This window comes from Solanum pennellii, chromosome 10 (assembly GCF_001406875.1).
Source record: "Solanum pennellii chromosome 10, SPENNV200".
Lineage (NCBI taxonomy): Eukaryota > Viridiplantae > Streptophyta > Magnoliopsida > Solanales > Solanaceae > Solanum > Solanum pennellii.
In genome coordinates this window covers 2,625,828-2,649,477 of record NC_028646.1, presented here as the reverse complement: position 1 = coordinate 2,649,477, position 23,650 = coordinate 2,625,828, and the positions used below count along the sequence as shown (strand labels likewise).

Sequence of the window (23,650 nt, the reverse complement as noted above, 5' to 3'; positions counted from 1 at the left end):
CATCCCCCCCCCCCCAATCATATCCTATTGTAATGCTTATTCGATTTTACCATTTTTTTTATATTTGATTTTTCTCTTTTGATTTGTTGATGTTTGATAAAATTATTGATTAAGTTTAAAAAATAAAATATAATGAAAGATTTGTTGGTAACAAAAAAGCAGGAACCGAAGGTGGTGTAGAAGAAAAAATCGATATTGAAATGATGGTAGTGATATTTGATGGTGGGTTTGAACCTTTTGATGGTGATGATGTAATTTTGGTGATGAGTTTGTTTATGTGTGTCAAATTTTGTTAGGGATCTTTATAATTTTTGTGGGGATAATGGTGATAGTATGATTTCGATGGTGGATTTGATCGTAGGTGGTGAAAATTATGGTGACTATTTTGATTTTTTTGGTGAAATATATAGATTTGGTAGTAATTTAACGATAGCGGTAGTGATTTCATGGTGGCGTTCATTGAAGAAGAAACAATTGAATTATTTGAAAATCTTAATCAAAATTTGACATGATATTTGATGTGGCAGTGATATGGATTGATGTGGCACAAGTGTGGTACATCTCTTATTGTGAAAGTAGTGTTACACGTCTTAAGAGTAAGAAAATTCACTATATAGTAGCATAAGTATATAATAGGTCATTTACTAATTTAAGCGTGTAATTAATTTTTTGAGATAAATTTTAAGGTGAATTTATGACTTTTTCTTTATCTCGTAACAACTTACTTATCGAATGAGCCTCATGACTCAAATTTTAATTAATCAGAATTTAATAAAAATATAAAAAATAAAGAAAAATCAAAATAAAATCACTTTAGAAAAAACAAAAAATTAAGGTGACCATATCAGCTAATCCATCATTCTAATACCATGATTTTCACGTTTAAAGAAAAGGTGTCGGTTGGAAAATAAATACGTTAATTTGACTTTTGTATAACGTATATATTAATGGTAGTTGGAGAAAAAAAAGTTCAAGTAATGATTAAAGTTATTTTTACAAATAAAATATCATGTAAAAGTTTGGCATTTGAATAATTAAATTAAATCAGTTTGAAAACCTAGAAAGTAGTCGATGATAATATTATTTTAAAAAAATTCTCTAAACATTTTGAAATTTTGTAAAATAGAGAGGATATCACACAAACCCAAACTGAACACTATTTCTTTCTGTCTAGAAAATAAATATTAAATGGTAAAAAATTATTTTTAATAGATTTTCGACTTAGATATTTGATTATGTTTATCGTCACTATTTGAATAATATATTGTATATGTTGTCTCGACTCAAACTCGAGTTACTAAAGGTCCTATCAACTAATTAAAGGAAAAGTTACGTAAATAAGTAAATGTATACTAGTTAGTTAACTAGAGCCGTCAAAATGCATGGGGCTGGCCAAACCCAAATTGTTATTGACGTAAAGTTAGGATAGAATTTTTCAAATCCATTTAAAATTAAGGTTTATAAATCCAACTCATATAAGCCCTTGATCCTAGAGGCTTGATCGGGGTCGACCAATGTGGCAAAATTATAATTTAAGGATAACTTGCAATAATTTTGCTAGCATATGAGCTAATTACTTAAATGAACGTTATGTTATAATATTATGAATCTTATCAAATTTGATACGTTCAATAATGTATATCTGTATACACAGACTCAAAATTAGGTTAATTTGTTCTAGATACACTCTACTCATCTCCCCACGATCTTGCTTGACACTCTCTTATCTCACTCGTGTATCTGGATGCATCACGCCAGATACATGTATTTCGCATATCTAGTATCATATATACATACTAATTAAACTAGATTCTTTTGTTAGTGTTAGCCATATTTGATTTGAAAATCTTCTCATTTTCGTGATGTTATAGAATTTTATGTTTGTACAGATAAAAAGAAGGGCTAGCCTGTCCGCAACCTGGGCCCTTCTAAGATTGGATTGAGTTGAATATTTTGTAGGCCCTTCCAAATGAAGGGCTGATCCGCCCTAATCCTTCAAATTCCTTGACCCGCAAGGCTTGGGATGGGTGGTGTTAGGCCGACCCTTTTTGACAACTTTAGTTAACTAACATAGCTATAATTTTCATTAATTACCACTTACAACTTAATTTTAATTATAATTACATACACTATCTCTTTTCTCCTCTCTTATATATAAACAATACATATACAATTATACGACGCATATATAAATTTTATTCGCCTTTCTTCACTTTTTACCAGTTAAAAAATATGAAATATTAACCAAAAAAGTAATTATTTTGTCTTGTTACACATTATTATCCCCAGCTTTTGAAAAGATTAATCGATATATAATATTTAATCCAAACAATTTTTATTTTTTTGGGTCAAAAACCTCAAACTATCAAACTATTTGATTACGTTGAATATTTATCAAATTCAACTCACATTTCTTTTCTTCGAATTTACATCTACTTATTATATTCACAAATCATTTTGCATGTCAAAAAATTAATAATATAATTTTCAAAAACTTTTTCCTTTCTCTCTCTATATAAACAACATAATACTTTTCTCCAGTTTCTCTCTATATATATATATTATACACACAAAACCTAGAAGATAAATTTTTCTCTTCGTTTGTTTGATCAGTAAAGTGAAAACCCTAGTTTTGTGATCCGTGAAGTATGGCGTCTGGATCATCTGGTAGGCCGAGTAATTCTTCGGGTTCGAAGGGTTTTGATTTTGGGTCTGATGATATTCTCTGTTCTTATGAAGATTATCCACATCAAGATGCCTCTAATGGAACCCTCTCTGATCCTGCAATTGCTACCAATTCTGCTAAGGTAACTTTTTTTTTTTAAAAAAAAAATTTAATCGGAGAGGGATTACAAGATGTGGAAAGTTGAGGTAGTCATATGAGTAAATTATTGTAAGGTGGAAGTGTTCATTGTGTTGTTTTGATTGATACCCACTAGGGGTTTTGGAAGTTATGAGATAAAGCTTGAGAATTTGCAGATGGGTATTGCTGAAAATTGTTGATTTTTAATCCTTGGATAATTGTGGTGTCTGGTCAGCTTGTTCACAGCTTGACGATTAGCTGTTAACTCTTAGTAGTTTTAGAAAGTTCGCTTAATATGTATGATTTATGAAGAACTCAGTAAAGTTGTTTCTTTTAGAAGTATTACTAAAATATTAGCTTTACATTTGCTAGATATCTAGTAGTCCATCAATGGTTTACTATATTTTAGCAGCTGCACTGATCAATTTTTTTGACCTATATGAGAGTTATCCTGATGCAGTCTATTGTAAGTGTGGATTTTCAAAGTGATTAAAGGTGAAAAAGAGTTGGTTCACTTGGCTTTACATAAATTACTGTGGTATTTAACTATGTAGTTTGATCTTAGAGGGTGAGGGACCTAAGATATTAGTGTATCTTCACTCATTTTGAGCAACTAATAGGAGTTATAAATCATTGTTGTAACCTAAAACTAACGATGACGGAGATCCTTGACCTCTCCTATGCATTCTCTTCTTTGTTGTATTAAGCTCCTTCATCTTTATATCTGCCTCTCTTTTTGTGAATGAACAATCCGAAGACAAGAGACTGCAAAAACAGGTTAGCTAAAGTCAATCTGCATGTAGAATAATAAGGAAATCATGTTTTATAATTCACACAGTATCCTCAATAGATCTGGCTTTGCATCTGGATTCTAGATTTGGTGTAAACCTTTTGGAAAATGTTTGGAGGCATAGTTTTGATGTAGCTCATTGGTAGAAATTATAACATATTAGCAGCTCTTTCAGGGGTCATAGACAAGAGATATTAGTTTTCTGATTAAGAATCTTACCATTCTAGACTATCCATAGTCATGTAACTCATGTTAAGTCTTTTCTAGATTTTTTGTTTTGTGTCTGGTTCCCGTGTCTTAACTTTCATCATGTAATGGAGCTAAATTATCTTCTTTTGTACTCTTTGCGTCTTCTTGATGCTGGTAATGAAACAACCATAGTGCTTTCTAGATCTTTGTAGGAAGACTTTTTCTTTCTACTTCATTACATTCAATCTTACCTAATCAACTTCTATTTGACTTCTTACTAAATTATGCTCTTGGATTGAGTAGGAGTTTCACAAAAACAGAATGACAAGGTCATCAATGTTTCCCACTTCGACATATAGCCCTCCAGAGGAATCTTCCTTCAATCAAGACATGATATGTACTGTTGAGAAGACCATGAAAAAATATACGGACAATCTCATGAGATTTCTAGAGGGTATCAGTTCACGCTTGTCGCAGTTGGAACTGTACTGTTACAACCTTGATAAGTCCATTGGGGAAATGCGGTCTGATTTAGTTCGAGATCATGGCGAGGCAGATTTGAAACTGAAGGCTCTTGAGAAGCATGTTCAAGAGGTTCGTTCACTGATTTCCTTGCATGGCATGCATTTAAAGGTTTTGTCTGTCTGCTAAATGCTGTGCTTTTAGATATACCCCTTACACAAGTCAAATGTTATTCTCTTATCGGTGGTATGTGCTAAGATAAAGTCCGCTTTGAAATTATGGGTTGTATTGCATTGCTTACATATTATGTTTCACATGGTAATAATGTTGTATGTTCCTCCTTTTTCATAAAGATGATATGCTGTTTATACCCTCACCATCCTGAGCCCTATAAAGTAGGGTACTCCTAGTAACATGGTATATATAATATGCATAATCCTATTCTTGTAAGTTCCTCTTCCTTTTAAATAAAAGATGATATGCCTTTTATACTCTCACCATCCCAAGCCCTATAAAGTAGGATAGTCCTCTAGTAAGTTAAGTTATAATGTGATGAGACTTTTTGATTATCTATTATGTTTGACAAAGTTTTAGCTAAAAGTTAAAGTCCATTCAAAGATTTCTCTCCCGCAACTGATGACATTAGAGACTTATCACTTCCTATTCTCATGTTCTGGGCTTTCAATGCTATGTACGGCTTCATGTCTGTTCTAATATTTGTGGAACATATTTTTCTGTTAATGGAGAATTTTATATGGTTTAGTAGACTTGTGAAGTTTTCAATGCTAACAGTTCATCTGGTATGGACAATTGGCAAAGTTTACCTCATCAGATCAAGTTAGACCCTATTTTAAGTAGGAGTCCATGTGTGTGATTAGAACTAACGCCACACCAACAAGGGTTGTGGTGGAGTAGTAAGTACTCCTTCATTCTTAACTAGAGGTCTCACCCTTCGAGTCCCCCATGGTACGGAGTCGCGTTCTCAGGGAGCACTTTACCCCCAGCGTGGGACTTCTTGGCGTGAATCTGGAGTTAGTAGGGCGCCAATGTGGGTATCGGACACCGGATTGGAAATAAAAAAGAACTAATACCACATTATTGTGGGGACGCCTATCATAAGGATTCACTAGTATAGTTTACGTCCATCTTTCTCTGCAAAAACACGCATCTTTTGGTTTATTTTTGCCTGAATTTCAAATACACTTATTGACATTCTAGCCTTCTAATGCTCCTAGTCAATAAGCATGAATTTTTTCTTGTCCAATGTTAAGTTGCTCTCTGGAATTATGCCTTCACTGTTTTTCCTACTTTAATAGATTTTCGATGACTAATTTCTTTGCTGTTTGCTATTCCTGCAGGTCCACAGATCTGTACAGATTCTGAGGGATAAGCAAGAACTTGCTGAAACTCAGAAGGAGCTGGCTAAGCTTCAGTTTGCACCGAAAGAACCAGCTTCAGCTAACAATTCTCAGCAGAATGAGGACAGAAATGCTCAACCTGTATCTGATTCCAATAAAGGTGACAACTCAACTGATGTGAATGGACAACAACTGGCACTTGCTCTACCGCATCAAGTAGCACCCCGGGCTCCTCTTACTAACCAACCCGTTGAACAGCCACAACAGGCACCTCCACCACCAATTCCATCTCAAAGTATGACGCAGTCGCAAGGTTACTATTTACCCCCAGTGCAGATGTCAAATCCACCAGCTCCAACTCACTTGTCCCAAGGTCAATATCTTTCATCTGACCCCCAGTATCGTACTTCTCAAATGCAAGATCTTTCTAGGTTACCACCCCAACCAGCAGCACCTCCGGGGAATCAGACCCCACAAATCCAGTCAATGCCCCAATATCAGCAGCAGCAATGGGCGCAACAGGTACCTCAGCAGGTTCAAGCAACCCAGCAGCATCAGCTTCCAAGTGTGCAACAGCAAGCTAGACCCTCATCACCTGCTGTTTATCCTTCTTATCCACCCAGTCAACAGAATCCTTCTCCTGAACCTGTCCCCAGTAGCATGCCAATGCAAGTGTCATTTTCTGCGATCCCTCAATCAGTTTCAAGCCGTCCAGAAGCAATACCCTATGGGTATGATAGGTCTGGCAGGCCACTTCAGTCACAGCCTCCAACCCAGCATCTCAAGCCTTCTTTTGGTGCTTCAGGGGATGGGTATGCCGCTAGTGGGCCTCATCCATCTCTTTCTGCAGGAAATGCATATTTGATGTACGACAGTGAAGGCCCAAGGGGACATCCACCACAACCACCAAATTTCCCACAAAGTGGTTATCCCCCCTCCAGCTTCCCTCCCCAGAACGCACAGTCCTCCCCAAGCCCCAATCATATGTTTCGTCCACCTCAATTGATGCGCACTCATCCTTACAATGAATTAATTGAGAAGCTGGCAAGCATGGGCTACAGGGGTGATCATGTGGTTAATGTTATCCAAAGGCTCGAAGAAAGTGGTCAGACAGTTGATTTCAATACTGTGCTCGACAGGCTGAATGGACATTCTTCAGGTGGTCCTCAGAGAGGATGGTCGGGTTAGGTCATTATCCAAAACCTTTCTAATCATGTTTTCATGTAGGGTCATCTGAAAATAGTGAAAGTACAATTTGACTCGAATACTATCTATTTGCTGAATAAGGGTCATATAAGTAGGCAGTTGACGATGATGTATGCAGCGCTATCATGCTGTGTATTGTAGATTTGCCATGTCTTACTTCTGAAGTTTTATTTGTTGTAAGGCAAAAATGTTTTCAACATTGTAATGTAGGAGAATTGATGAATACCTCTTCTTTAAGATTGAACATCTTCTCTCATTCTTGTCCTTTGATTTAATCTTCACTGTTCACCGCGAAAAGAGTTGGTCTGATCTGGGCCAACTGGCTACGCGGTGGAACCTATGCTTACGACATATATGTGTATATTCTTAACCTCATAGCATGTGTATAAGCTCGTACTGAAGGACGTGATCTTGCTCAGGAAGGTAAGAAAACACTATTAACACAAAAGTTTAGCTCCACCAGAGGGGTGTATGACCTTATTCTTTAGTATTATTGAATTGTGTAAATTATCTTATAATATAAAAACGTTAGCTATTATTAGAAAGTGAAAATTCCAGTTTATTCTTTCTCACTAGCAACTAGTAATTGGGGAATAAATTCTTAAGGGCATCTGAGTTTATAACTAATATTTTGAGACATTCTTTATAGTTGCCCTATGCACCTAGTTGGAAACTTATCGATGCATTAAAGCTCTCGTTATATGTTAAAGTTTTTCAAAGGATCTGACCACATTGTGTCTATTGGATGCATTATTTTCCTGCATTTTTTCAAAGATATTGTTACCTATTAAATAAATATTTAGAAGATTTAGCATCGGGTGCTCTATCAAAGGATAAAACATAGTGGACAGAAAATGTAAAGATTCTTGCCAAAAGTTGTTGTTAGGCAAGCAAAAATTTTGAATTTTTTTCTCAGTAAGAACATAATTTTGTTCTATGGACTAATATAAACTTTAATATTAGAGGTAATGAAAATATATCTAAAGTATTACTATTTTACGAGTTCTCTATATGTATTATCAAGTATTGTGTTTTCTATCTAAACTACCATCAACTGTTTATCAAAACACGCATCGTCTAATGTGATATATGTGTGGTCTACACTCATTTTTTAAAAAATTTATAATGGTGCCAAATGGCACTCCATGTGGTAAAATTAATTGGAATTTTATAATTAAAATTAAGAGAATGATAAAAAAAAATAATAATAACCCACTCAAAGTTTCATTTTCATTTTTATTTTGTGAATTTTTAATCTAAAATATCAAGTGTCCTTTTCTAAACGGTCATCAATTATTTATCAAAACATCTCTTGAAATTAATGAGATAACTATCACGTGAACGAAATTTCATGCGCAAATTAAGTTATCACATGCACACGCCTTTCGATGATTGTACTCAAACACATGATGTAGTCAGTTTCAAAATGTGCTTTAATAAATAGTTAATGATAATTCAGATTAAAAAAAATAAAAATTTTAAAACCTGATAAAGTGATACTTCAAATATATTTTTATCAATTCTTTTTTTTTTAATATATTATATCTCATCTATATATTGATAGAACTTGACACAAAAAAAAAGAGAAAAAATAAGTTGGATAGAGAAAAAAGAAAGAGAAATGAGAGAAATGAAAGGTGAAATTTTTCTCAACATCTCTGCAGAAAAAGCATGGGAAATGTATAGAGATAATGATAAAATTAGTAGAATTAATCCACAAATGCTTGCTAAAGCTGAATATATTAAAGGAAAAGGAGAGCCTGGTAGTCTCAGATGTTTCCAGCTTGGTCCTGGTAAGTCTTTAATAAAACCTAATTTACGATAACAAAAAAATTTACTTGTATCTGGTGTTTGTACAAAGACAGATTATAAATTTACGTGAATTTAGTAATTTTTGTTCAGATCTTACATATTCATTAAATATTTGATTGTGAACTCAGTGATCATTATAGTATTGACTTAGAGATCGTTATAGAAATCTGTAATCTTGAAATTTTTGAATTAGTTTTTAAATGTTTGTACTAAGTACCGAATGAAAGACATGTATCATGTATATGATTTTTTGTTTAAATGTAAGGCTAAAGTCATATGCGGCCACTCAAATTTGTCCCGATTATTCATTTAGACACCTCAACTAGACGTACTACCTATTGAACACTTCAACCATTCTGAATTTGAACCATTTGAACATTTTTTTGAGAATAGACAAAAAATAGAGGATGTGTGAAATATACTCGCGCTGACATGTTAATTCGACCAATTAAATAATGACATGTGTTATTTTTTAATCCAAAAAATTATTTAAACATTATATTATAAAGTAAAAAAAATAAAAAAATATTTTAAAGTAAAAAAAAAGAAAAAAAAAAAGAGTAAAACTTAAACACCCACTTCCCTGCCTTCAACTGGAATCCAAAACATACATTTCCCTCTAACTCCATTAATGACGACTCTCCCCTCCCTGTACAGTTCCATCTTTAACCCGACAATTTTTTTTTCATCAGCTTTTTTATTAATTATAACTTTTTACTTCATTTCGTTTTTTAGGTAGAGAAAGATGGGAAAAAAAATCTCTCCGAAAAATTTATAAATAAAACAAAATGCTAAGAATTTTGAAACCATTAAAATGGTGGGGGAAGAAGATAACCACTGATGCTAAGAATTTTGAAATCATTAGAATGGTGGGGGAAGAAGATAACCACTGGTGCATGGGTATAGGGGTTGGGGTGGGGTGGGGTTGATAGAAATAGGGAAGAAGAAGACAACTGTTCTTCTTCTTTTTTGTTAATTATTTTTTTTAAAAATTAACTTAGGGGTATAAATTAAGAAAAAAAAATAATATTATTTTTAATAAATTAACGCGCTCAAGGAAAGTGAATTACACGTTTTTTGCCATGTCAGCATTTTGTGTCTAATAGGAATGACTTTTGAACAAATAAAGTGTTCAATTGGCACAAGGATTAGTTGAGCTGTCTAAATGAATTATGCGGACAACTTTGAGTGGCTGGAGATGACTTAGGCCTAAATGTAATCATGGTTTGAGTAATATGTGTTTTTACTTTAATTTGTACTAACGACTAAATTATTTGATTTGGTGTAAATAATTGTGAAGTTTTGATTATTTACCTCATCTTCTAGGTTAATCTAGGATAAACAGTTACTCTTAATTAATTTCAATTTGTTTGTCTGGTTTAGATTTGATATTGATTTTGAAATATGTTTTTTTTTTAAAAGAAATTGATTCAAGATTTGAAGTTTATCAATAGTTTCTACCGTAACATCTAGATCAAAGATATGTATAATAAGTCTATGCCAATAATTACTAGGTTGACGTGAACTCATAAGTAACAATACAGATTAGCTCCTATAAGGGTGAAATCCGGTCATCGAAAAATTACAATTGAAATTTTTTTTATACGTATATAGAGTAGATGTTATATTCCTTTGATATCTTCGTGTGTTTTATCTCTTTATACATTAAACCTCATTAGTAAAAATTCTGATTCTATCACTATGCCCTTTGTAACACAAATATATTTTATGCAACAGTCAACCATACGTGTTGTATCCCTTTGATATCTTTGTTTTTTTTACCTCTTTATATTTTGAAAAATTCTGGCTCCGTCACTGCGCGTTATTTCATGCAGCATTAAGTAAGTATGTGAAACAATCAATAGAAAAGATAGAGAAGGTGGAAGAAGGAGGGTCAGTGACATATCAAGTGACTGATGGTGAATTAAGGAAAATGTATAATCCATACAGAGTTACCTTCTCTTTCATTTATGTGAGCAATGAGCAATGTGTAGTAGAATGGAAAGCAGAATATGAGCCAATTACACCTACAATTCCTACACCAGAAAAGGCAAGAGATGCTGCACTATCATTTCTCAAATTATTTGAAAAAATAGACAACCATGCTATGTAAAAACAACGAGTTCGATATCTCAGATAGTTGCTCAACTAAAAGTTATTATCTCAGAAGAACGGTAATTATTTTATGAGATAATAACTATTAACTGAATGGCCATATGAGAAATCTGAAGCTAAGCTTTGAGTTCAAGCTTTAAGGTTCTTAGTATATAAGTTGTTGTGTGTGTTTTAAAGTTATGTGTGTTCATATTGGGTTCAGATGAGTCTGGTGTATTCTGTGTCGTATGTTTATGAAATTTAATATCGTGTGTAAGAGTAAAAAGGTCGTTTTATTACATGTACTATCCAAAATGATCTCGTTAAATAAGCAGAGGTAGATACATGATGTGAAGTTCATGAGCTTCTGCAGATATCTCAAGTCAATAAAAATGATTGAATTTATAGTCAAATATTTGATGAATTTCATTAATTACGTATACCTGATTTTGGGATTACGTGAACTTGTAACTTCTACTAATATAAATTCTAATTAATGGTGTGTATGAATTCGATTTTACAATATTTTATTGGATTTAAGTATGTATTGTATCATACTTGTAATTTATATACACTCATCTATCTTTATTTAAACTTTAATCTTAAGAAATTTTCTTCTAATTAGAATAAATTTACATTTTACATTAATTTCTGGTGCATCAATTTCATATGTAAAATTTATATTATTCTTGTTTTTTAATCTTTTGCAACAAAGTGTGTTTTCACAAACTTATAGAGCAAGAAGATAGACTGAATTGGGTTAATAAGCTTAGATTATTTTAAATTTAAACGCGTAATATTACGATTTAAATGGTAATCTCTTGACTATTAAACTGCTCCAATAAATTGCGCGTGATGAAGCAACACAAGCACATGATTGAGTTTCGAATTAGTAACCCATAAAAAAACAATTTGCTCGTATTTCATTTTGTAATTCAATATATTATTACGTAATTAGTCAAATTAATATTTGATTAACATAAGCCTAATACGTAGTTTATTAGTTGGATATTAATTGTGGATCATCACATAGATGGGCTTATAGAAGCAATGTTCCATTTCCGGCCCATGATCATTGGGAACATAAGCCCAATTATGTTTTTGATCTTCATCAAATGGTTCGGGTTGAGACTCGAAGCGCTCGAGAACATTAGCCCAATTATATTTTTGAACCTCATCAAATGGTTCGGGTTGAGACTCGAAGAGATTGGAAAATTTCTTTAACATGATCTTATATTGAAAGGCTTAAAAGACAAATTTAAGAAATCAATCCATATTTTTAAGCGTTTTTGAGAGTCAACTTGTTAGTACGGTATGAATTAAAACTCGAGGGGATCAAGGGTGATTTAGTACCATTGAGACATATCGATGTTGTAGATTATGTTTCGCGATCGCTTAAACGAGGACCGGAACTACATAAGAGGTCATTTGTGTAAATATCCAAATTCTAACCTTCTCCTTACCTAAAATTTGGCGCAAAAATTTCAACTCAAAATTTACAACAGCGCGGTAGATATTTGGCGGCAAACGTTCCCGCTAAATAATTTCCCTCCATTGAAGCTCACAGTGAAGCACTATATATAAATCTTGAGGAACCCAATATTTTTTCATCTCAATCTCAGATTCTTCACTCACAAATTCTTAGTTTTCGTTCAATTTTTTTGTTAAGTTTTAGGGTTACCATGGTGGTAGCATTGGGTCCTGGAAAATTCTACGGCAGCAGTTTACCAAGGCCGAGGTTTTACGAAAACCCAAATGGAGAGCGGGTCGATCCACCGGTGTCCGTTTTGGATCCGTTGATGTCATGGGCTGAGGAAGCTCACTGGTCAATGGGGGGTTTGAGTTTCAAACGCCTCCGTCTTCAAGGACGGATCGAAGGTAACATCAAGAAACTCAGAGCTGAGCATGAGAAGATGGAGAAGTTGGAGAAGAAATCGGCGAAAAAGGGTTCGGTGTCGTCACCGGTGGTTCATGTAAGTCCATCTCCTCCTCCTGCTCCATTGAATTTGAAGAGGAAAGTGCGATTGGTTGATGAATCTGATGATGAAAATGAAGAAATGGGGGTAGAGGGGAGAGTGGAAAAAAGGGGTCTAGCGAGGAAATTGGATGATGATTTTGATAAAGTTGCTGAGAAGAGTGATGGGGTAGTTATGGGAAGAACAAGGAGTGGTAGAAACAAAGAAGCTGTAGTTGAGAAATTGAAACCCAGAGGTAGAAAATTGAAGAAGGGAGTGAAGGGATCTGAGAAGAAGAGTGTATCAGTGACACCAAATGCAGCAAGAACTTCACCAAGATTGTCGAAACGTCGGTTGCCTTGAAGGTGTTTGATAATTTGTGTCAATGAACAAAACCTTCAATAGTACAGTTATAAGTGTGTTAGCTTTGCAATGTAGGTTGGATTATTGTAGTAAGTTGCTAATCTTGATAAAAAATGAATGAAAATTGAAACAATCCAGTTGTTGAATGCTTTATAATTGATTGTCTTTGGTTTATGGTTTTAAATCTTGAAAATGTGTTTAATGATTAAGATTTTCTTTGAATCTTATGATCTTTAATGAGCCTTGAATTGAGATGTTCTTTGAATCTTATAATCTTTTACCATGCTTAAATTGAGGTAGAGGGCATAGCTTTTTGTTTTTTCAACTTCTCAAGCTAGAGGCAAAAGAAGATGCCATCAAATTTGTAGCAATTCAAATAAAATTTTTGATTCTATCCTCTGATTTTGAAGAGATTTTTAGACTTCTCTTGGTTTATAATTGTAACAATATGAGTATCATTGGGTTCTTTTTGATGAACTCTTTTCATTCTTTATAGTTGTGGATTGTTTTGGTGATTGTGGTTGAGGAAGTGTTTTGTTAGAGTTGTTTGAGTGAAGGTTTAGCCTTTGAGTTTGAATGATTAGGGAGTCAATTGTGGAATGAGTTGTAGTATATGTTTTAGAGTGGATCATTTTGGTGATTGTGTGGTTGATGAAGTGCTTCGTTAGAGTTGTTTGAGTGAAGTTTTGGCCTTTGAGTTCGTATGGTTAGGGAGTCAATTGTGGAATGAGTTGTAGTATGTGTTTTAGAGTGGATCATTTTGGTGATTGTTGGTTGAAGAAGTCTTCGTTAGAGTTGTTTGAGTGAAGTTTTGGCCTTTGAGTTCGTATGGTTAGGGAATCAACTATGAAATGAGTTGTTGTAGTATATGTTTTAGAGGTTGTTCAATGTTAGACATTTTTGTTTAGTTTGTATGATGTTTAGCGTGTGTGGAGGTTTAGGTGAAATTGATTGTTGTTACTGAATACTTGTGATATGTGAGTAATTGCTCGAGCTAGGGGCTATGTGACTTATCCTTATATTTGATATTGAGATGCTCGGAGAAAAAAAAATGTATTTCAAATTAAATAGATATAAACTTAATGCATACTCTTCATTTGTGTTTTCTATATCTAGCTTTTGGCATGCTAAGCAAGGAATTTAACAGGGTGTAAAGTTAGGGAACAACAAGAGAAATGAACAACACACATTGAGTCTAACAAGTAAATGTTCCCAAAAGAGTGACAATGCCATTATTTTCTCTCTTAATAATCGTGTATTTGTGTTAAAAAATTATGGCCCATAAACTTAAAAAATTAAAATCTTGAATCTGGTTCGATCAAAAGTAAGTTATCTACACCTTCCTCTATAATAGGGACGGAACTAGGGTCACTACATCTACGATCGTTTTTATTGAAAAAATATACTTAAAAGGTTTTATTTGGTTATGTATATTTAACTATAGTAATTTCTTCGATTGTAACAATATTTAAAACAATCAAATCATTTAAAAACAAATCACTAAAGTCTTGAAAAATAACATATACTTAGAAGTTAAATATATGTTAAGTGTCGGAATTATATTATAAGTGAGAACATTATTGATCGTTCTAACCAGACAGAATCCTATTCAAATTCACTAATTTGTATCCCACAAAACTCATCAAATAACAAAACAAGAGCCACCAAATCCAAAATCCAAATCCAAATCTCCATGGCTGAAACTAAACAACAAGAAGAAGAACCTCCCCTGTTTCCACCATCATCAACCTCTTGTTGCTCCTTCATGCTTCTCTTGAAGAAACTTATGAGCAAAAGACGAACATGGGTTTTCCTCTTTCTCACTGTTTACACAATTTTACTCTCAATTTCCTGGAATTTCCTCAATTCAGTACTTTCTTGGTACGAATCCACCATGAAATTGACACCCACTTCAGCTCTCTACGGATCTATGATATTAGGGCTTGCATTTGGGGTTTTATCGATTGTAGCAGCTCTGATCGTTGTTGTTCCAGCAACACTTGTAACTTGGATAACTATTTTGGTTTTGTTGACATTTGTTGAATGCCTTGAATCTGTTAATTCTGTATGTTGGGCCCAAGCCTGTTAGGGCGTAGCTTAGCACTATATATAGACGCTATGGCAAACCCTATTCTGTAATTCTGTTCTTGCCTCTCCTTAATAAAACTGCTCTCCCTCTTCCCCGTGGACGTAGCCAATTTATTGGTGAACCACGTAAATCTGTTGTCTTGTTTTTCGCGTTTATATTTTCTCGTATTATCTCAAATTCCGCATAACAAATTGGTATCAGAGCCTCTCGGTTAATCGGTGTTCTTGGAGAATTCGAGATGTCTGCTTTGAACGTGAAAATCGACAAATTCACAGGGAGGAACAGTTTCAGTTTATGGCAGATCAAGATGCGGGCTTTGTTGAAACAGCAAGGTTTCTGGGCGCCGTTGTCGAAAGACAAGAACGCCGTCGTTACTCCTGAGATGGCGATTCTGGAGGAAAAGGCGCATTCGACGATCATGCTGTGTCTCGCGGATGACGTCATCACGGAGGTCTCGGATGAAGAGACTGCTGCTGGTCTGTGGTTGAAGCTGGAGAGTTTGTACATGACAAAATCTCTAACCAACAAGCTGCTTCTGAAACAACGTCTATTCGGTTTACGAATGGCTGAAGGTACACAACTCAGGGAACATTTAGAGCAATTGAATACTTTGTTATTAGAATTGCGTAATATCGATGTGAAGATCGAGGATGAAGATGCTGCCCTAATTCTGTTAGTATCTCTCCCAATGTCGTTTGAGAATTTTGTTCAATCGTTCATTGTTGGGAAAGATACTGTGTCGCTGGAAGAAGTCAGATCGGCCCTTCATAGCAGGGAATTACGGCATAAGGCTAACGGCACAAGTACGGACATACAGCCTTCCGGTCTGTTCACCAGTAGCGGAAAGGGAAGGAAAAACGGCGGAAAGAAAAATAAGCCGATGTCGAAGGGTGCAAAGCCAGATGATGTTTGTAATTACTGCAAGGAGAAGGGACATTGGAAATTTGATTGTCCGAAGAAGAAGAAGCAATCGGAAAAACAATCAGTTTCTGCTGCTGTTGCTGAAGAAGACACCAATTCTGAAGAAGACATTGCCCTAGTTGCGGATGAGCACACTCATCATTCAGATGTGTGGGTTCTCGATTCTGGGGCATCCTATCACATCTGTCCTAGGAGAGAGTGGTTCACGACTTATGAGCAGATAGACGGAGGCAGCATCTCGATGGCCAACAGTTCTGTCTGCAAGGTGGTTGGGACAGGCTCGATCAAGATAAGGACACATGACGGTAGCTTCTGCACATTGAACGAGGTCAGGCACGTTCCATTGATGACGAAAAATCTGATATCTCTCAGTTCTTTGGACAGCAAGGGATTCAGCTGGTCGGGAAAAGATGGAGTCTTGCGGGTCTGGAAGGGTTCAAATCTGATTCTGAAAGGTGTCATGCGTGGTACTTTGTATTTTCTACAAGGTTCCACGGTTACAGGTTCAGCCCATGTTGCATCGTCAGAAGTTCACCAGGAGGATATGACTAAGTTATGGCACATGAGACTTGGTCATATGGGTGAAAGAGGGATGCAAATTCTGTCAAAGGAGGATCTTCTTGCTGGTCATAAGGTTAAAAGCCTAGAGTTTTGTGAACATTGTGTCTTTGGAAAACTACATCGCAACAAGTTTCCAAAGGCCATTCACAGAACAAAAGGCACTCTTGATTATATCCATTCTGATTGCTGGGGTCCATGCCGTGTTGAGTCTTTGGGAGGCTGCAGATTTTTTGTGTCCATTATTGATGACTACTCAAGGATGACTTGGGTGTACATGATGAAGCATAAAAGTGAAGCTTTCCAGAAGTTCAAGGAGTGGAAAATTTTGATGGAAAATCAAACAGGGAAGAAGATCAAGAGGTTGCGAACTGATAATGGGCTGGAATTCTGCTGGTCTGAATTTGATCAATTCTGTAAGGATGAAGGGATTGCTCGACATCGTACAGTCAGAAATACACCACAGCAGAACGGTGTAGCTGAGCGGATGAATCAAACACTTCTGGAGAGAGCAAGGTGCATGCTCTCTAATGCTGGGCTAGATAGAAGATTCTGGGCAGAAGCGGTTAGTACAGCTTGCTACTTGATTAACCGCGGACCACATACAGGCATACAGTGCAAAACACCTATGGAGATGTGGTCAGGAAAAGTTGCTGATTATTCAAATCTGAAAGCTTTTGGTTGTACGGCTTACTATCACGTCAGTGAAGGTAAGTTAGAACCAAGAGCTAAAAAGGGAGTATTTGTGGGCTACGGAGATGGAGTGAAAGGTTTCAGAATCTGGTCTCCAGCAGAAAAGAGGGTTATTATGAGCAGGAACGTTGTCTTTGATGAAAGTTCTCTGCTTAGAACCATTGTGAAGCCTACAACTACGTCAGAAACTGGGAGTCTTGATAAACAGGTGGAGTTTCAAGTCATTCAGAACGAGAGCGATTTGAAAGAACCTGAAGAGGAGGATCAAGAGCCACAGACAGAAACTGATATTCCAGAATCTATGCCATCAGATATCCATCGGAGTATAGCTCAAGATCGGCCAAGGAGGGTTGGAGTTCGGCCACCTACGAGGTATGGTTTTGAGGACATGGTGGGTTATGCACTGCAGGTTGCTGAAGAGGTAGATACATCTGAGCCGTCTACTTACAAAGAAGCCATTTTAAGTTCTGATTCTGAAAAATGGTTTGCCGCTATGGGAGATGAGATGGAGTCCCTACACAAGAATCAGACATGGGATCTGGTCATACAGCCTTCGGGGAGAAAGATTATTACTTGCAAATGGGTTTTCAAGAAGAAGGAAGGGATATCACCAGCAGAAGGAGTCAAGTATAAAGCCAGGGTTGTTGCCAGAGGTTTCAACCAAAGAGAGGGAGTGGACTACAATGAGATCTTCTCACCAGTGGTCAGACATACTTCCATCCGAGTGTTACTAGCGATTGTTACACATCAGAATCTGGAGCTTGAACAACTTGATGTGAAGACAGCGTTTCTACATGGAGAGTTGGAGGAAGAGATATACATGACTCAGCCGGATGGTTTCCAAGTTCCAGGGAAGGAAAATCACGTCTGCAAGTTGAAGAAGTCCTTATATGGACTTAAGCAGTCTCCAAGGCAGTGGTACAAAAGGTTTGACAGCTATATGGTGAAGTTGGGCTATACTCGGAGCTCATATGATTGTTGTGTCTACTACAATAGGCTCAAGGATGATTCATTCATCTATCTGGTGCTTTATGTAGATGATATGCTGATAGCTGCAAAGAAGAAGTATGACATTCAGAAGCTGAAGGGTTTACTTAGTGCTGAGTTTGAGATGAAGGATCTGGGAGCCGCTCGGAAGATTCTAGGGATGGAGATCATTAGAGACAGAGAGAGAAGGAAACTTTTCTTGTCACAGAGAAGCTACATTCAGAAGGTCTTGGCGAGGTTTGGCATGTCTTCATCTAAGCCTATTGATACCCCCAGTGCTGCCAATATCCATCTCACTGCCATGTTCGCTCCACAGTCAGAAGAAGAGAAGGAGTATATGTCACGAGTCCCTTATGCCAGTGCCGTAGGAAGTTTGATGTATGCTATGGTCTGTACAAGGCCAGATTTAGCACATGCAGTCAGTGTAGTGAGCAGATTCATGGGACAACCAGGGAGAGAACATTGGCAGGCTGTGAAGAGAATTTTCCGGTACCTTAGAGGTACATCTGACGTTGGTCTCATTTATGGAGGTGATACTCAGTGCTTGGTTACTGGCTATTCTGATTCTGACTATGCTGGAGATGTTGACACAAGAAGATCGATGACTGGCTATGTGTTTACCCTTGGAGGATCTGTCGTCAGTTGGAAGGCAACTTTGCAACCTACAGTGACTTTGTCTACTACGGAAGCGGAGTACATGGCCTTGACAGAGGCTGCAAAAGAAGGGATTTGGCTGAAAGGGCTGGTTAGTGATCTTGGTCTGCATCATGATCAGGCTATGGTGTATTGTGACAGTTTGAGCGCAATTTGTCTAGCCAAGGATCAAGTCCATCATGAGAGAACCAAGCATATTGACGTGAGGTATCATTTTCTGAGAAGTGAGAAGAGAATCAAGGTGAAGAAAGTAGGAACTGCTGATAATCCTGCTGATATGTTCACAAAGCCGGTTCCACAGAGCAAGTTTCAACACTGTTTGGACTTGCTCAACATCAGAAGCTGTTAATTGCCCTACGGGGCAACTCTGAGGAAGAGGGAGAGGCCTGGCACTATCATAGTGCGTCTGAAGAATCTGTTCGGAGAATTCAAGTCAAGGTGGAGATTTGTTGAATGCCTTGAATCTGTTAATTCTGTATGTTGGGCCCAAGCCTGTTAGGGCGTAGCTTAGCACTATATATAGACGCTATGGCAAACCCTATTCTGTAATTCTGTTCTTGCCTCTCCTTAATAAAACTGCTCTCCCTCTTCCCCGTGGACGTAGCCAATTTATTGGTGAACCACGTAAATCTGTTGTCTTGTTTTTCGCGTTTATATTTTCTCGTATTATCTCAAATTCCGCATAACAACATTTGCAGGTAAAGGGAGAAGGGATTTGGTTATCGAGGGGAAGAAATTAACGGCTGAGATTTCTGGGTTTGTTGTTAGGGTTTTGATAAGAGAAGGGAATCTTGTTGCTGTGATTTGTGCTGTTCTTGGGTATTTTGCACTTGTTAGAAGGAACAAAGAAGATGGTATTGATTATTGAGTTCAAAAAATCGAGTTGATCGTAAGCTTGATCACAACACAAGTCTTAATAGCTCAGTTGGTTGACTATCTGAACTTTCAACTTATTGGTAAGAGTTCGATTCATCATATAGTAATACTTTCCCGTACCCCATTATAAATCAGGGGTTCTTGTTGTATTGGAGGGGTTCGAATTAGCTCGTCTCGAGATGAAAGAAAAGATTGGTAATTTGTGTTTCTTCAGTTTCAGGATGTGATAGACCTAGCCTATCTTTAACTTTAGCTGCTTAGAAACCTAAACGATTGATGTTTTTTCCCGTCTTCCTAATCATGGTTCTTATTTTATTGGAGGGGGTTTGAATCTTGTTCAACCTCGGAATGTGATGAGCTATTCTATCTTAACTTTCGCTGCTCAGAAGCCTATAGGATGGATGTTTTTCCCCGTCTTCCCGGACCAATTTACCTATTTGGAATTCTTCAGCTACCACCATATTAGTCTTGCTTTTGCCAAAAAATCCGTCCTCACTCTACTGTTTTATCGACTTTTGCTGCAAAGATATTAGTAGAGACAGTTGTTTGCTTGCTGGAAACTTCGACTAGTATATTCCTTCAACGCTATGATTACATTTCTAGTAATCGTTCTTTGTATACTGTGATCTTGATAGTGATAATCTAGTCTTAGCATATGGAGGAGGAGGCCTTTGATTGACGGGAAGTAATTAAGAAGTCCGATTGTTTTTGCCACACATTGCCCTTTCAAGACATCTCAGGACGACACAGCCTGATTTTTGAGGGATTTGGTGACTGATCAGAATTCGATAAAGATTCAATCTTTGAGCTAATTAGAAGCTACTTTTCATCTTGATTAGGGATTTAGCTACAAGGGTGTATAAGCATAAGTTAGAATTGGTAGCTTTGTGTAAACAGCAGAAATGGTACATGTTTCTGCAATGTATGTGATGTATGTATATAAAATATACAGTGGAAAACGGATAGTATTTTACCAGATACTTGTGTTGATGAAAGGTAACGAGATATTTTGCACACATTATTGGTAACAATCTAACCCTTCCTTTTGAGTATTTACGTGTCGTTGCATGATCTGGGACTTCATATTGGTTCATGTAATGTTTCTGCAACATTTGAATAGCTGAAATTATAAATTTTCTGGTGTTGATGGAAATTCCTTTGCCTCCTTAATTAGTAGTGAAGTATGGTCATTCTGATAGATGAAGTCGGGATTTGAAGTTTATAAATTCTAAATCTTTCAATGACTCTCATGCATCTCTTTCAAGTTCTGCATGAGTCCCTCTTGTGTCAGCTCTGTCTAGGAAGGCGCTAAAGTCTTTTCGAGACGTGCACATAATGATAATCTAATTCATTATTCTGAAGAAAAAGCCTACTATGTTATGGAATAAGTCATTCCTCCGCCTTATTCTTTTAAAGGTATGAAAACATAATGAGTCAGAAAGATCGATACGATAAATAATTAGTCCCTACTCGCGAGGCCAATCCTATGATAAATGGTGTTTCAGGTAAAACACCAATCGTTATGAAATAAAATGAAAAAAAGTAAAAGATAAGATTTTTTTTTGAACATTATGAATTTTGAGATAGACTCAATCGAGATTGAAAGGATTAATCAAACCTAATCAAAAGGGAAGAAGCGACAAGATCTTTCTTTTGTCCCTTTCAGGCGATCCAAAAAGGAAAAAATGATTAATATATTCAAGATATTACTATGTATCTATAAAATACCGTCTCAATTCATCATATTTCATGAGATTCGGAATTGTTTAAAAGGAAGGGAGTACAAACTATTTTGATTTAACTTACATTCGAACACTTTGTATTACAATATAGATAGCTTTATACAAGTGACACTGCTTTTGTATACAATTGCATCATGGATCTCAAATTCGAGTTTTGAAAATAAAAAAAGATATTATTAAAAAATGAAGTTTCTTATTTATCAAACAACCAATATTTTGCAAGTATATGCTAAACTGTCGGTGGTGGAATTATATTTTATTCACCACAGTCCAACCCATAATGAAATAGATTGAAAATAAGTTTCAAACTTAAATTTTAAAAGACAAAATATTACTTCTCATGATTAAAGTTAATGAAATAGATTGAAAATAAGTTTCAAATTTAAATTTTAAAATACAAATTTAAGATTAAAGTTCATAGGTTTTTCAACAAACATCATAGAGTGTGCACAATTTCTAAGGAAAAAAAAGACATAACATATAAACACAATCGTTAATTTGACATAGCGAACAACTGACTTTTAATATTGAATCTGCACAAGTAGGCACTTAAACCTGTATAAATTGAATAAATAGACACTTTCGTCCTACATCGCACCCTACACGACAATTTTGTATTTCACGTGGCGTACTATGTGTATTATGCCATGTAGGACAAGTGTGTCTACTTATTTAATTCTATACAAATTTACGAATCTACTAGTGCACATTAAAAATTGAAGGGAATATAGTTATCCGCTGAAGCCAAGTTAAGAATCATGTTTACGTATTATATTTTTTTTTCCATCCAATACCTATATTGAAATCCAACTAAGTTGGAGAAGCATCATTCCTTGTGTTGGTAAGTTTATTTCTATGGAAGAATTATTTGTACGTTATAAGTATAATATTACTTTTTATTTCCAAGTTATACATAATTTTTTTGTTTTGATTTTTTGTGATATATGACTAAATGTATTTAATATTTAGTTTAATTATGAAGTAAGTTGTTTTGGCCCCATTAATATATTAAATTTGACTGTTTGCAAAATTACATTATCATCAAAGTAATTAAATAGTGAAACAATAAATAATTATGATAAATTTATAAATATTTTTACACAAAAGGATTACAACTCTTTTGATTGAAGGTTTCATATAGTTGATCAAATATCATATCGATTAATTAAAATTTATCATTTAATTGAAGGACTAAAAAAATACTAATTCTTTATTAATTAAGAAAAGCTGGTCCACAAAAGCTGGATTTTCTTATGATTTTCAATCAATAATTATGAATTTATTTGATACTTTGAGTTGGAATAAAACAAAAATAACCATTATGATTAGAAATTTAAATATGATTAATCCATTTGAACAGTGGATATAGGTAGATTATAGTTTTCAGTATTGTCAAATCAAGAAGATGTATTATTACAAACAATTATATAAACTGCTGATTATTTTTAAGAATTTAAAATATAGATGTTTATAGTACGATCAAAAGCCATTTATTTTCTGTAACAAAAAATACTCTGATTTATTTATATATATATATATCCTATCGCCGTAGAAGTTTATTTACGGAGTGTTACCACGAAATATTAGTTTCTCTCTTTCTCTCTTTAGATCTCTCATCTCTTTCTCTTGAAAGTTCTTGTGTTCTTCATTCATCAAGTGTGTGCGTGGATTCGATCCTAACGTTTATAAATATCATTATTATATAATATGCTTTACTTGTTGGCATACCACACTTTGACACCTCTATTTTTCGCTTTTTAATTTTTTTTCCTCATCCCACCTTCACCTTTTTTTTTAAAAAAAATAATAAATTCTTACTTTTTAAAAATAGAACGTGAAACAATAAAAAAGTAAAATTTTCTTTAGTGAAAAAGATATTTACCAAATAGAAAAGGTAAAATATATGAATCTATCCATTTATTTTAGAAGAGAAAAAGAAAAAACAAAAGGTCATTTGATAATTGATTATAATTAAGCATATATTAATAATGCAAAATTAGTTACGATGTAATCTATTTATTATTTCATACAAAATATAAAAATCATTCGATGATCGATTAAAATTATAAAAAAAACACATAAATTATATATATATATA

The 23,650-nt window shown here is 35.1% G+C and overlaps 4 protein-coding genes across 4 annotated transcripts; all 4 read left to right on the top strand.

Annotated features, from left to right (window-relative positions):
• The first annotated feature begins 2,490 nt into the window (after nt 1–2,490).
• LOC107002728 (bromodomain-containing protein 4) lies at nt 2,491–7,064 on the top strand. The gene is made up of 3 exons (XM_015200881.2): nt 2,491–2,807; nt 4,086–4,376; nt 5,603–7,064. The coding sequence occupies exons 1-3, from the start codon at nt 2,649–2,651 to the stop codon at nt 6,788–6,790; spliced, it is 1,638 nt and encodes a 545-aa protein (XP_015056367.1). The 5' UTR covers nt 2,491–2,648; the 3' UTR covers nt 6,791–7,064.
• Nucleotides 7,065–8,415: 1,351 nt separating this feature from the next.
• Nucleotides 8,416–11,086, top strand: LOC107001973. Its single transcript, XM_015199917.2, has 2 exons — nt 8,416–8,601; nt 10,456–11,086. The coding sequence occupies exons 1-2, from the start codon at nt 8,430–8,432 to the stop codon at nt 10,731–10,733; spliced, it is 450 nt and encodes a 149-aa protein (XP_015055403.1). The 5' UTR covers nt 8,416–8,429; the 3' UTR covers nt 10,734–11,086.
• A 1,197-nt stretch (nt 11,087–12,283) lies between these two features.
• LOC107032075 lies at nt 12,284–13,254 on the top strand. The gene has a single exon (XM_015233650.2). It carries the CDS (start codon nt 12,397–12,399, stop codon nt 13,030–13,032), a length of 636 nt encoding a protein of 211 aa, XP_015089136.1. The 5' UTR covers nt 12,284–12,396; the 3' UTR covers nt 13,033–13,254.
• Nucleotides 13,255–14,682: 1,428 nt separating this feature from the next.
• Nucleotides 14,683–20,826, top strand: LOC107002038. The gene is made up of 2 exons (XM_015199965.2): nt 14,683–15,066; nt 19,625–20,826. Exons 1-2 carry the CDS (start codon nt 14,726–14,728, stop codon nt 19,800–19,802), a joined length of 519 nt encoding a protein of 172 aa, XP_015055451.1. The 5' UTR covers nt 14,683–14,725; the 3' UTR covers nt 19,803–20,826.
• Nucleotides 20,827–23,650: the final 2,824 nt, after the last annotated feature.

Bases quoted from the DNA above. Each gene is read 5' to 3' on its own strand.
- LOC107032075 (XM_015233650.2), top strand. From the start codon at position 12,397: ATGGTGGTAGCATTGGGTCCTGGAAAATTCTACGGCAGCAGTTTACCA.
- LOC107002038 (XM_015199965.2), top strand. From the start codon at position 14,726: ATGGCTGAAACTAAACAACAAGAAGAAGAACCTCCCCTGTTTCCACCA. The intron at 15,067-19,624 runs ATTTGTTGAATG...CCGCATAACAAC, and splicing joins ACTATTTTGGTTTTGTTGAC to ATTTGCAGGTAAAGGGAGAA.
- LOC107001973 (XM_015199917.2), top strand. From the start codon at position 8,430: ATGAGAGAAATGAAAGGTGAAATTTTTCTCAACATCTCTGCAGAAAAA. The intron at 8,602-10,455 runs GTAAGTCTTTAA...TATTTCATGCAG, and splicing joins ATGTTTCCAGCTTGGTCCTG to CATTAAGTAAGTATGTGAAA.
- LOC107002728 (XM_015200881.2), top strand. From the start codon at position 2,649: ATGGCGTCTGGATCATCTGGTAGGCCGAGTAATTCTTCGGGTTCGAAG. The intron at 2,808-4,085 runs GTAACTTTTTTT...TGGATTGAGTAG, and splicing joins TTGCTACCAATTCTGCTAAG to GAGTTTCACAAAAACAGAAT. The intron at 4,377-5,602 runs GTTCGTTCACTG...CTATTCCTGCAG, and splicing joins TTGAGAAGCATGTTCAAGAG to GTCCACAGATCTGTACAGAT.